The following is a 14,806-nucleotide window of genomic DNA, read 5'->3' on the forward strand; positions in this document are numbered from 1 at the left end:
TTTTAGAAGGACAAGCACAGGTGATATGTATGGGTACAAATAAATGATTATTGTATTGAATTCACCGTTGTTAAGACCGACCGCCATTCACAGCAAATTGTTGAAGCCCACATTTGCTTTCTCCAATATGGCTATGACACCTACCATCTAGTACCGTTTTCTATTGACACTTTCCCTGGAGTAATATTATAGGATTAAAAATTAACGTTGCCTTATAAGTGCTTTAAAATACAGCTACGTCTCCTTCAGTATAGTGCTCCTAAAAATAGGTAGGGTGTTCGGCCGTTCGCTTTTTTAAATCTTTCATTTTAAATCGAGGTCTAAAAATATTCCTTATCTATCGCAATGTTTTAAACATTTGGTTTTCAGTCGGCTAGCTGGAGGTTAGCTTCCAGCTTTTCGTTTAAAATTTAACCTGAACATATTTTGGACTTCAATATAAAACAGCAAGTTAAATGATCATGTGCCATTCATTTTCACGCATTTAAAGATATTCTTATGATATTTATTATAGTCTGTCAAACGAAAGAAGAGCCCTGAGAAATTCGTCCAAATTGATGTCCCCACCATCGACCCCATAGTACTTTATCAACTTGTTTTGTTTTGTCAATAGTCGGCTGTAATATAGTCTGCTATAAACAGATAGGCTTAATCGCAATAGAACCAATAAATTTTGCAATATATGTTTAATATGTTTATGTTTCATGGTTTTTTACGATCATCGAGTATTAAAGAATATAAAACAAAATTAACGACAAGACACCAGTTTTATCTTTGTTGAACTAGCATTGCAATATATTTTAATGACATAATAGCAGACTATATTACAGACGACTATTGACAAAACAAAACAAGTTGATAAAGTACTATGGGGTCGATGGTGGCGACACCAATTTGGACAAATTTCTCAGGGCTCTTCTTTCGTTTGACAGACTATAGTAACAACAACGTGATCTTCACTGTTGGTTAACGTGAATAAGACGGTGCTTAGAGGTGACATGGTATGGGTGTTTTACACGTTCATAATTAGGTCTACCGTACACCGCTTTTAGACGTGTAAATCACGGGTTTTTGCTACATGGGTTATGATCTTTACAAAGAAATAAGAATGACCAAATGACAAGGTTCTTTGAATAAAAGAATTATGAAAACTACAGCCAAGGTGGCAAAAAAAAAGGGCAGAGCTCAATCAAGCAGTGGTCTATTAGTTGTTGCTTATGTACTACGAGCTACGAATATCTGAAATTATCCGTTTCCTAATAGTTTATCAGATTTTCAGTGTAGTTTCTTCGTGAATTTTTCGTAAATTAGGGCATCTCCCATCTTTTACCCTTTCCGCCTTTCAAAATTCGTCGATAAAAATAGTGAAATTAAAATATGTCTTTAAATTTTAGGAACTCATTCAAGGTGGATAGGCCTAACCCAATAATTTTTCACGACAAATCACATTATTAACAAGATTATTTTGAATCAGGAAAAAATTCGCTTTTTTTCGTATGAATCATAACGAGAAATCCATGAGAAAATGTGAAAATCCGTGAAATAAAAACCATCACGAAGTTGGAGCTAAAATTCATTAAAATAACTAAAAAATAAATTTTTTTAAACAGGGGGAAAATTAGGATAAAATCAGCTTACTGTGCATAGTTAACAAATGAACGGCCCCTCGGGATTTCACTCTTTGATTTGTATGCGGTTCGACACGACACCTCAAAACGCTTGTTTTCAGTGGATCTTGAAAAACATGTTTTTATTTATAGATACAGTGTTTAAGCCCAAGAACTTTACAAAAATATTTATAATCCAACTTATTAAGTTAATGGGCGAACGATATTATAGGCTCGCAAAGCTTGATTGAAACGACGTTGATTTTGAAGTTTAATTTGATTTAATCGTTTATTATTCGCGACTTTTTGGGATAATTTGAAAATGATTTTCTCGGAAATTAGAACGACTGTCGAAAAAAGGTTCGAAACGGCTATAATGAATAGTGTACTCTTGATGTGCTCGAAGCCAATATATCCACTTGAGTCGACAGCGCTGTTATTTTGTCTGCTACTATCTGTGGAAATCATTTCCCTTTCCCACTTTAAGAGGAAACCAGATTCTTGAAAATGACGAATTCTGGAAATAGTAAAAATACGGCATATTCGAAACAAAAGTGTGAAAAGATATTTTGAAAACAATAAAATGAAATATGTCGATAAAATTGGTTGTGTCGAAAAAAATATACATTTTGTCAAAAAAAGAAATAAGATTGTGTGGAAAATAAGGTTTTTGTCGAAAAAAAGATAGGTCCAATAAAACTGGATTTGTTGCATTGGAGTAAAAAAATTTTTCCTGAAAATATATATTATGTTGTTGCTCAGATTCTGATGGTGAACCTTTCGTTACATTAGCCTACTTGACCTAACGGCATACAAAAAACCGTAAATGAATTTCGTTTTGTTGCAAATTCTAAGAAAGCGGTGCCTCTTAGATACATAATGGCCTTAATGATTAGATATATTCTACAGGCCGGTAGGCCCTTGTAGATATGACTTGATACCTTCCGTAATGTTAAAGAAAAAGTCACACCTTTTAGAGTTAGCGTCCCATAGAAAAAGCATTAAAAAAATTCGTTTTTTTTACGCAATTGTCATAGGCCATACGGAAAAAGTATAGTGAAATTAGTTTTCGGAATACTTCTAAATTAACAAGCATTTATTAAATGGGAAACTTACCTGTTTCGATTTTTAATTAATGAAGTCTAAGTATTGTACTTTAACTAATTAACAAAGTACGTCAAAAAATTTCTTTTGGGTCAGAAGTCAGCCTAACCTTATAGCGCGCTTAAACCTATTTCTTCATTCCGTTCTCGTAGACAACTAGAAGGGCCTAGGTTTGTGGGTGCTAACAAGTTACGTTGACAAATTTCAAATGTTGGCTTTCTGGCTGATTTTCCAAATTTCTTAGCAGTAGACGCTAACAAATTACTTTGGTATTTCATCCGAGCTTGAGCACCTTTATATGTATTTTCTAATTAACTGTAGCACCCTTAATAAGAAATACGTCGTTATCAGGTCAAATTTTCGTCTAGAAAAGTAATTCAGGTAAATAATTACAGTTAATAGAGGTTTTTATATCATATAAAGTAAGCTTTTCGACGTTCTTTACGGCCAAGGCTTAAGTTTTAGTTTGTCTATGTAATATAGTGTCTTTCCTTTTAAAGATTATAAGAAACCTAATTTCCAGCACTGTTTTGGATTGGAATTACAAAAATACGCAGTCTGCTTCAATTCATGCTACAAATCCTAACCCTAGGGCCTATGTTTTACGCTACTTAATACCAGGGTGGGAAATAAGGATTTTTTTAAAACTGGACATTGGGCCAGCAACCCCCCTGGCCTGGAATAAATAAACTGGTCCATGACCATTGACCAGGGTGCGTCGTCTGCTAAACTAAAGAAGTGGGTAATTAAAATAGTTCAGATATTGTCTGGACCCTGGTTACCCTTGAATTTTCTTAGTAGTCCCGTGGACCACTGACCCCCCTCCGATTTAATTTTTAAACTGGTCCAGGCAATTTTTAAACTGGTCAATTGCCTGTGCCAGCGCCTTATTTCCCACGCTGCCTAATACTGTATTCATCATGAGAGGACAAAATGTTCAATGTCTTTTCCCTACGGCAGTTAAAAGAGTGGTGTTTACGTTAGCGCACTTAATTCAACATTCTCATTTGAGGACAGGTATACACGGTTTCATTATTTGTTAATCTCACTAAAATGCTACTAATTGTGATGATGTGTGATATAATTCCTGAAATTAAACCAATGAAGAGGACCAGATTATTCGTTAAAACAATTTTGATCCTATTGAATCGGCCATAATGTGATGTTACGTTATCATTTTATAAACTATTTGTTACCAACAGTGGATTGTTTAATTCATAAGTAACAGTGGTACTGGTTAATCCAGGAGAACAGTGTCGTTATATAATTTAATTAGTGAAATAATTTTCAGGTTTACATCACAGATTCTCTCAACGTAACCACGTTAGAAACGGAGGGTTACGTTGTTTGCTATTTCCACAGTCCACATTGCTGTTTGTTTATTTTTTTAAATTGCTATGAATTGTATAGGTATTTCATTTAATTACTGGTATTCAAGCTAAACTATAGAATAACATCATTCATTAACATATTGTATTGATAATCTTTACCACAAACCTAGCACTGTTATTGCAAAAAACTAAACCAACGTTGTAAATGTTGGTGCATGACGCGATCGAAAACCTTAGCCAAGACACAAAGTAACGATATTGGACGGTAGTTTTTGACGTCACAGGACGCACCACATTTAAAAACTGGAACAACAACAGCCCTTTTCCATAAGTCAGGAAAGCACTGCTTCCGGATGGACAAGTTAAAAATATGCTCCAGGACTGGCAGAAGCAAGTCCCCACAACCTTTTATAATAAAAGAGGGAATTTGGTTGACGCCAGTTGAAAACTTGGTAGTTTCTTGATAAATATCAGCTTGAGAAATGGCCTGATCATTGTAAGTATGGTTGACCAAGCTACTAGTGTCCATTTCGTACTTTGTGCCGGGTTGGGTTTTATCAACAAGGGCTATATTTGAAAAATGGTCAACGAAAGTAAGCCCCAATTCTTCGGAATCTGATATGAATTTAGAGCCTATTTTCAAAGAGATGGTGTTTTCCCGTGTTTTCATATTGTTATTAACAAAACGCCAAAATTTTTTGGGATGGGCTACAGCGTCTCGGCAAACCAGACGAGCCAGAACGGACTTGTCGCGATCAAGGAGTTTCCTCACTTGAGCACGACACGACCGATAACTGCCTATGTCCACCGAGGTACCAGTGCGCTTTTTCTTATTATAAAAATACTTTTTAGTTTTAATAGCCTTTTGAGAGCTCACGGGAGTACCAATGTGGAAATTTAGAGCGCGAACGAGGGGGCGTTAGGGGGATGGAATTTACCATAGCACTAGTTAAGCAGAGTGTTAGGGTATTGACACAAAAATTAACATCCTGAGAGTTGTAAACAAGCGACCAGTCAAATTCCCTAACGCAACAGTAGAGATCATGATAGTCCCCTTTGCTAAAGTTATAGCTTGGGGCAGTTAGAATGTCTGGAATTGAAAAATCCGCGCAGAGCGATACCGTGAACGGCCTATGGAAATTGTCTACAGGTACAAACGGGTCAACTAATTCGGAGAGTGTCAGACCGTTGATATTAGTAAAACATAGATCTAGTAAGTTACTGTCACCAACAGGCTTGTTAATTTGGTTTAAGTTCAGTTCATAGCAAAGATCGAAAATATGCGCCGATTTTAATCTAGTACTATAGGAGCAGCCCTGAGTGCCACAAAGATCCCAGTCAACACCAGGGAGGTTAAAGTCTCCAAGAAGTAATATGTTCCCTTCAAAATTTTTTTTCAATTAAAGTGGACGCGTATTGCCGATATTGGGTGTCCGTGGTTGAAGGGCGGAAATAGCCACAACCAAGAATTAATGTGGAATCATTGTCAACCTTTAATTTGGGCCTCAAATTACAACCTCTAATCTGTTTGGTACACATCAACGTCAACGTAAGTGTTCAATGTGATTACCATTGTGGTGCAGGCACTCTTCATCTGCCCATGTCTTGCAATAACTTTTCAAGCAACGAACTCATGACGCAGGAAGTCCAATTAAATGGCTTCAGAGATTTTCTTATCAAGAAAATGGGTCCGATCATTTGGTTTCCAAGATTGCCCTCCAAAAAATGCACGTTATGAAGGTTTAAGGTACCATCCCTAAATAGCCTCGTTAGAGAACAGTACCATTCTAAAAAATAATGGATCGGCTTCGATTAGTTCACGCAAAGGTTTTGCCGTCTTAGGTAATCCTCGTAAACATCATGCTCAATTTGCCCTGGTTTGAATACACTGGCATTTTGCTAAGAGACGAGACTAAATAATTAAATTCGATCTTAACTGCTACGTAACGACGATTACTTTTCACTACGGCCTTTTTTCTCGGTTCCACAGACAACTCGGACCTTCTTCAAAGTTATTCCCAAAGAAACCTTTATGATTTCCTTATTTTGTCCAAAGTTTAAGGTTAGGGGTGTTTAAAAATTGGCCAACCATTATTACAATGGTTTTTTTACAGTATTTGTGCCTTTTTAACAGACGTATTGTTACAATTGTAACACTACAGTTCTTGTATTTCTAATGGGACCAGCAATACCGCAACACTGATCCGAAAAACCAGGATGGTAATTGTTAGGACCTATCGGGTCAGGACATTGGAGGACCAAACATACCGTGGTGACACGTGTCGAACGTTAAAGCGACCTTCACCACTATACACACCATGACCTGCTCAAGCTGGCAATCTTTGGAAACTCAACTTTGAGGAACTTCCGGTCTCTTTAGATATACAGGGTGTTTCAGTAGCTAAGTAGTAGAATTACAGTAGTTAGTCTCGTTTCCTAGCAAAATGCCAACCTATTCTAACAAGGACAAATTGGACAGCACGTTTATTTTGGGTGAAGGTCGCGGAAACGTTCAACTAAAGGCAGTGCTTTATGCCGTACGGTCTCCACAGCGACAACATTCGGGTGCGAGCACCTTCTTGATTTCGGTAGTGTAAGATCGTGAACGTAGAAGAGACTGTATAGTCTGTAATGAGGATAGAGACTTTGACATCGTAGATAGTTTTGAAGCATATCTCATGCTAGTAGTAGAGCGGTGGAACATGAAGTTGCACTAAGTCATTCTACTGTTCGTGCCAGTTTACAAGGGCATTACTACCGGCATAATCATATCCCCCTACATCAAGCCTTAACGGACGAGAAGTACTTAAAGGGATAGAATCGGATTTATCTGAGTTGGTCAAACTAACATTGGTTTTCTATAAATTAACCACCCCTAAAAACATGGGGGTCAGTAGAAATCGCGAGAAAAATTTATTATTTAAAATAAACGTGAATAAAAATTTAAATTTTGAACGCCAGATTTAAAACCGGTCGCCATTTTCAACCCATTACCTACGTAGGTAAAGTTCGGCCTCTGATTGGTTGCTAGTAGTTGGAATGAAAACTGTCGTTTTAGGAGTAAAAAGTAGTAGGAACGAGAATTAGCCTTTTCACACTTATGGCCGCGCTTGAGCAGTTGTAATGTTTGGCGCCTTGAGTTTTACGCTTCTATGGAGTTAACGTGTAAAATGAACTACGATTTAACGAGTTTTAGAATATTTTGTGATTTATTATTAAAATAAAATGCCAAATATTTAAACCGAGAGAGTAAAATTAAAACCACGTTAAGAAATAAACAGTGTTTAAGTTCTAACGGAAACGGTGCAATGATAATAATTGGTTTAAACTCACTAAGCCTCGGCGAACGTATGGGATCGCCGAAGCGGCCGATGCCGTGCCGAAAGTCGGCAGCGTTACCCCGCGTAGTGACGCAACTCCCGTCAATCTGTATCATACTGCGCTCACAGAATGAATCCCCCTACCAGTAGGAAAAACACTACGGAGCCTAAGAGACTTATGGTAGAGACTATTGGTAGAGACGAACTAGTAACGTTTTTCGGTGGTTCGACTCTGTATCACCAGGTGTCCTCATGATCGCAAAACAATAGAATTTTGGATCTTTTAATCGTAATTTAAAAATCATTAATTAAACTAAAATATAAAAACATATATATTTTCAGAATCCTTATTTGTCTATCTATCGAAATAAATTAACCTTATAGGGATTTATTGCAATGAAATTAAATGAAAGTATCCCTTTAAGACGGCAATACCATTAGTCTTACCATGCGTCATGAGTTTAGTGGTTGCAAATGTAATGTAAGACACGGACAGTCCTCTGGAAGAGTGCCTCAACCACAATGGTAGACACTTTGAATATTTACGTTGAGTTGTTTACCAAACAGTTTAGAGGTTGCAATTTGAGACCTAGGTTCTAAGACTAATCGTAGGACTGTTCTTTAATATATTTTGTTGCATTCAGGCATACAATAAAACATCAGTTCTAAACATTTATTTACACCCTGTATAATTTAGTATGGCATCTCCCGTTGGCAGTATTGGGGGTTTTACATAAAGGAAGCTGTTGGTCTGATCTCGACAACACTGTATGTGTATACAGTGTACGAAACAAATATTTTTCTTCCATATTTCAAATTCCATCGTTTTTAAACTTCTTTCATAAATAAAGTACAACATTATATGCTTATCGAAATCAATGTTTTTGAATATAAGTTAAATGTAATTAACGATACTTAAGTACTTCTTTAAGCAATTAGAAATAGATCAACCCCAAATGAATGACGGTAAAGCAAAAATAATATTATTCAGATTTTAATTACAATAAGACTGAAGTGACAAAAAGTCTTGGTTTGGACCAAGGCCGAAAAAACAAACGATATGTGTGAGGTTTATCATTTGACTGAAGTTCAGACATTGCAATTGTTTTAGTTATTTTTATTCATTTAATCCTTAATCAATATTAAATTTAATCAACTGATTTTACTGTTAATCGATCCATTCCCTCTAAATTAATTTAAAAAATTACATATCTACGCTTTTTCAAGAACAATTACATTTTCCGAAAACATTTTATCATGAAATTAATTATTTTGAAGGGATTTCGTGTCGTTTCTCACAAACTTGTAAGCACCTTGACGGACATAGTTTTAATTGTTGCTGGCTAGTGGTCGGCATTTGGATAGGAAAATATCTGTTTGTTTTATCTTTATCCATAATTTGAAATTATCCACGGGAAGTCTATGATTAATGCAATGTAATCACAAATAATTATCTGATTATTATCCATGGATAACTGATTAACCAAAATTCTGTGGATTATCTTGTCCAAACGCCGACCACTATTGCTGGCTTAACAAATTTTCAAGTTTGCACCAAAAAAGTTTATATCTGTAGTAAGTTTCTGAGAAGACTGATGTTAGAGAAAATATGATAAAGAACTTTTTTTCTCAAACTAATTTATAAACTAATGTCGTCTTCTTAAGACAAAGCAACAATGTTTATCCTGTGTGGCTCTCTGTAGCACAGGAAAAATATGATATCGGTATAAATATAACCAGCATTAAGATAAGGGACTAAAATTAAAGTGCCCTAGCATTGGTAATAGAGCCTAGCACTAGTGAACAATTTTGACGATTTTATGCCGCTTCCTTCGCCAAGTGAAGAGTTTGGTTACCTCGATACTTCTAGTCCCTTATCTTACTTCTAATATAACCAAAGGTAAGGGTAAAGATTACATCAAAAGAAATACTTCTCAGTACCAATGATTGTTATATTCATTTCATGCGGAAATAATATACCAGTTATGCGAAGATGGTCACACTTTACTCCGACCCCCCTTCCTCTATTTTCCCAATATAAAAAATTTTAAAAGCACCAGTGGTTCAAGTGTATGGGTCATCTGAGCCGTCGCAACACACTCAGCCAATAATACCATATAGTTCGAAACCTTTTCACATTAGTGACTCTTCGTACTTGCCCGCCAACCTTAATAACCTAAAACTATAAAATATTCGTGTACATGAATGATTATGGTTGTGGCTTGTCACTCGCTAGCGCCTGAAGAACCGATCACTCAGTGTAATTTGTGCACATTTGTAAGTGAGAAGACCATTTTAGAAATTACATACAGAGAAACTAAAACACAAGGGTGATGCCGCCATTGGGGTCTTCTCTCTCTCTCTCGCCTAGAAGCACCGCTATAGGCAGAGCGAGTTGACTTGAGTGAACTTTGGCACCGTCTGGCGGTGACCCTTGGTGTCAGGGAGAATACCCCAATCCTCGCCCCTGTGTGTTTTCCGAAATGGTCTTTAAGCGTGCTAAAATGATTACGCGTAATACGTAATCGGTGTACAAGTAGCGCCAACAATGTAGAAAGGGGTGGTGACGTTTCAAATGAAGACTGAGTTATGACTAGGGTTCGAAAATTACGGTAATTTTGGAAAATGGTAAATTACGGCGTAATTTACCGCGTAAATTACCGTTCATGGTAATTTACGAAAATTCAAAAATTAAATTATATTGATCGTTTTTAAGCTAAATAATGAAAAATATCACTTAAACACAGCTATTCTTTTATAGCATAGTATCGTACATTATTTAAACACCGAGTTTTGATGTTTGCAGCTCAAAAAACTTTTGAACAGCAACATCCACTTTCTTCTTCTTACCAATTTTTCGAATTATTGCTATTTCACGTTTTTAGAAAAAAATTCTAGAGAAGGGCCAATACCAGTTTAAACCGATACCGATATATCGGTTTAGTCAAACTTCGGTACCGATATTGGTATCGGTATGGGCCCATCTCTAGAAATTTCTAACAATTACAGCTTTCCAGCTGACGCAAACGAGCTCGACAACAAGAATAGACGAGAAAATCAAATTTCATTTCCATAATAAATTTTTCCCACGCTTGCCGTTCGACCTTCTATGACTTACTCATGTCTCATGGGAAGAAATACGTGTGCATGCGCGGGTAGAGCAGAAGTGCAGCTTTAAGACCATTTTCCAAGCGAACGAAATGAAAATTCGGTGGTAAATTACCATCGTGGTAATTTACCAGCGTAAATTACCACGGTAATTACCAGCGTAATTACCGTTTTCGTAATTTACCCGAGAAAATCGTAAATTACAGTTACCCTGGTAAATTACCGTGTAAATTACCCTGGTAAATTACCATGGTAATTTACCGATTTAGAACCCTAGTTATGACCAAGAAATTCTAAAGCACGGAGAGGGAAATTGCAGTGCAATCTTTTCTTCATAGAGGCGACAATAGAAATGTAGCATTTCGATTAAATATTTACATTTTCCTTTCGAATTATGTCAAAGTTCGCTTGCCCTTTTTAGAAAGTCAATAGAATATTTCAAATATTCTATGTTGATACCTCAACACGTACTCCCTTCAAAATACCTAATTTTATGATAAAATGTTTTCGCAAAATGTAATTGTTCTTGAAAAAGCGTAGATATGTAATTTTTTAAAATAATTTAGAGGGAATGGATCGATTAACAGTAAAATCAGTTGATTGAATTTAATATTGATTAAGGATTAAATGTATAAAAATAACTAAAACTATTGCAATATCTGAACTTCAGTCAAATGTTAAACCTCACACATATCGTTTGTTTTTTCGGCCTTGGTCCAAACCAAGACGTTTTTTTATAATTTTTTATTGCGTTTACAGTTTCCACTGAACTAAATTCCAAACCCTTAATAAGTGGATAAAATTTCAAAGAGATCCTTCCAATAGATGTATATTAGAAACAAGATGTGCCCGGAGGGATAGACATTATACTTTTGCACGGCACCGGTCGAATTAATATAATTATTTTACAAAAATTGTTCGTTACCTCTAATAATAATCAATGAAAGTGAAATGTTTCTCATGTTTTGTGTTTTTCGAGGTTAGAGTTTTGAATCGGCCAACTTGTCACCATGACGTCAGCAAACCAAAGTCGGTATTCCACTCAGAAACGTTTTACCGTTTCTCTCTCTGGGCCCGCATATTTCAATTGAAACGCGTCCGTGGTTGAGTGGCTTTAAGTTTTCCGTTTATAAGATTAAATAAATTAATTAACAAACTTGCTGAGAACAAAATAAGCTGTACTAACTTCTACGTTATCAGAAAAAAAGTTATATGAACGATGAACCCTACGCTAATTAAACAATAGTGTGAACATAATGACTAATAGGTCAGTATTCCTTATATCATGTAAAAATATTTTACACTAATTATTTTGTATTTCAAAGGACATAAATTGGGGTGAAAAAACAGTGATGTTTATCATGTAACTTATTTTATTAATTCTGGAGATAAGAAAGTAGCTCTTGTTATGCGAAGTGTAGCGTTCTTTTAAAGTTGTTTATACCACAATTTTGTTTAATTAGGTAATTTCAATTTTTGTTTATATAAATAATCAATTAATTGGTTGCTATTTGAGAATGCTCTTCCCCCCGCTATTCGGGCGGGGGTAAGTACGAAACTGGTTAAAAAGCGCGTAACAACAAAGTTTCGCCGTAAAGCTCAGCGGATTCATACACCGCTTAACTCCCCAATTTTTAGCGCCCACGCGCATTACCTTCCACACTTCCGGTTTAGCACTATATTTGTCTTGTGATTTTGGAAGCAGAAATGGCTCGCGTCTGTCGGCGCTGTGGAAATTAAGCATTTTCTAAGAAGTAGGCTTTACGATGGTTTCTAGTTTTCTACAAAACATTTAAACGATCGTCATTAATGTTTTGTTGTGATATGTATGAGTGAGAATTCCGAGGTTAAATTGAAATGGTTTGGACAAATTTATTCGCAGCATCTTTAATATAAGAATTACATTGTGTTTCTACGTCCCCCATAGTCGCCATTTTTCTTAACGACGTAGATCCCAGCCAACGGAAGTTTTGGAACGAAACCCATGGAGCATAGATATCACTACAATCTACTGTAAAGTTGTATGTCCATCAACAGGCTAATCCTTTCTATAGGCACCGACAAAATCTTGTTGTTCGCGATTTTTACCATTAGTTCTATGGTCAGTATTGAACTTCCCCCCCCCCGAGCTCCTGATATTATTAGATGGTGATTTGCTCAATTTTGAACGTAAGCAATTGAATATGAACGCCTTTATCAAGCTTTCCGATGATGCTCAATAATGAACGCATAATGATACAATATTAAACGTTTAATTTTCCGATTTAATTTGAACGGTTTCGTGCTTAAATTTACACGCACAGTTCAAATATGAATGTGTGAGCGTTTAATTTTGCTCGAAAGAGTTCTGTTCAAATTTTAATGCAAAGAAATTATTCAAATTTGAACGTTAAAGTGTACCACCACAGTGTCGTGGCTATGTACGCCTAAGCATTCAAAGATGAACCTCATGGTTTACGGTGTATGATCATTTCTATCAAAAAGTTGAATAATTTATATATTAAAGTAAGCCGGGGTCACATTATAAAAATTTAGTAATGCTAATTCTAATTACTAGAGTTTGCGCAAAACGTTAATCTGGCCTGGGCCATCTTGTTTATCACGTGCTTGAACTTGTGTTTTCCGTTTTTTTCTCGTTTAATGCATTATACTGTTATTGAAATTTTTTCAAAAAACAAATCAACGGACAAAACTTTTGAAAAAAAGTGTACCGTATGTGTAATAATTAAAATTTTTCCTCCTAAAACTTTCAATTTTATAAAGTTATTGTAAAATGAACACTGTCCTCTCACGTGCTCTTTTGAAAATAATGCAAATTATCTTAGGAAAATGGAATTTTTATCAAAATAACAAAGATAAGTAATTTTTTTCCAAACAATCGATGTTCTAAAATCATGTATCTAAACTGAAAAAAATTCATTATCTCTAGCTTAAGTCATTTGATTTTCCTCCCTTGTCTTTTACATTTTCTAGTCTATGTTCACAAAGATTGTTCTTATTAATAACTTTAGCCTCTGTTTTCATCTTCGAAAACTTCATTGAGAAACATCGTGTGCTAAGCTTTATTTTTTCTCCACCACCAAACCTTTTATAACTTCTTGAGGTTAAATTAATTTTTAATCTGTCTAAAAAAATCTATTCAACTCACACTGGAGCTCACTGCCAGTATATAGTAATTGCTATAACTGAAATTATGGCCTTGCACGTTTTGAAAATATGAGCCACTCCCCTCAAAAGCTACGAAATTGGCGAGGATTGGTTAGGGAAGTTTCTTCTCACAATAATCTGTTTTGCTTTCAGCACTTCCTCCTCCACGAATTTAATGCCTGGTATTCTCCATCGCTGTTTCGTACATCTCATTATTCTTTGTAACAATTTGTTATTTTTTGGACATAACCAATATTTTTCGACACAACCTATTTTTTGGGCATAACCAATATTTTTCGACACAACCTATTTTTTCCAAACACAATATTTTTTGTGTGAAAATAACACATGTGTTCTGAAGGACGCTCCAAACTAAAATGCAAAATGTTGCGATGAAAGAAATGTCAGTATTAAAAGAAATAGGATACGCCTTAGCATTCAGTTAAAAAATATGGCAGTTAAAATGTGACTTATTAATATATTTGAGATAAAGGTGAAATAACTTTTTTATAAACGAAAAAATAATCATATTTTAGCATGAACTTACGCTACGTTAATCGCATCGTTGCATGTGAACGCCTTGCTGAATCCAATTGCCACATTGTAATAGAAAAGTGGTTCTTTTACTTTATGATATCTGACTTTTGATGGTGTCCCCCTAATTCCAGAATCCGCCCCCGCAATTAATACGTATTTTTTGAAAAATTGATCCGTAAGATTTTCGTTTCGGATAGACATAATTTCGACAGCATCGTTGTAGATTTGGCCGTATTTCGAAGTTTCAGGCTGAAAACCATAAATAAATTTTGTTGTGAAGGTAAGTATAAAGAACAAAGTATAAATCTTGCATAACTTAAGTTCATTGTAACTAGAGTCAAAAACTTTCCAAAAAATATTCCGATTTCCAATCTTAATGTTCAAAAAGTCAATTTCGCTAATAAGGATCACCCACATCTGACTCCGAAAATATCGTTATTTTAAGGCGTATGACTTTAACTTCTACATTCACAGCCCAACACAATGTTTAGTTCATGCTATGAACACTTTTATACCATAAGAAACTCCGCGATCGATGGAGCGATTTCCACACTAGTTCTCTCGAGAAGCTTTTATTACTAGAAATATTATTTAAATAATAACAAGTTGGAAAACCAAACTATTATCTCTCCTAATCAAGACGAGGACTACT

General features: G+C 35.5%; 1 protein-coding gene across 1 annotated transcript; it reads right to left on the bottom strand.

Annotated features, from left to right (window-relative positions):
- Nucleotides 1-1,704: 1,704 nt before the first annotated feature.
- Nucleotides 1,705-14,600, bottom strand: LOC149712146 (uncharacterized). Its single transcript, XM_089856025.1, has 2 exons — nt 14,165-14,600; nt 1,705-2,124 (listed from the first exon to the last, which is right to left on the bottom strand). Exons 1-2 carry the CDS (start codon nt 14,569-14,571, stop codon nt 1,812-1,814), a joined length of 720 nt encoding a protein of 239 aa, XP_089712151.1. The 5' UTR covers nt 14,572-14,600; the 3' UTR covers nt 1,705-1,811.
- Nucleotides 14,601-14,806: the final 206 nt, after the last annotated feature.

This window comes from Phalangium opilio, unplaced genomic scaffold, assembly GCF_054372755.1.
Source record: "Phalangium opilio isolate 3A_F unplaced genomic scaffold, DU_Popi_V2 ptg000011l_1, whole genome shotgun sequence".
In the NCBI taxonomy this organism is placed as follows: Eukaryota; Metazoa; Arthropoda; class Arachnida; order Opiliones; family Phalangiidae; genus Phalangium; species Phalangium opilio.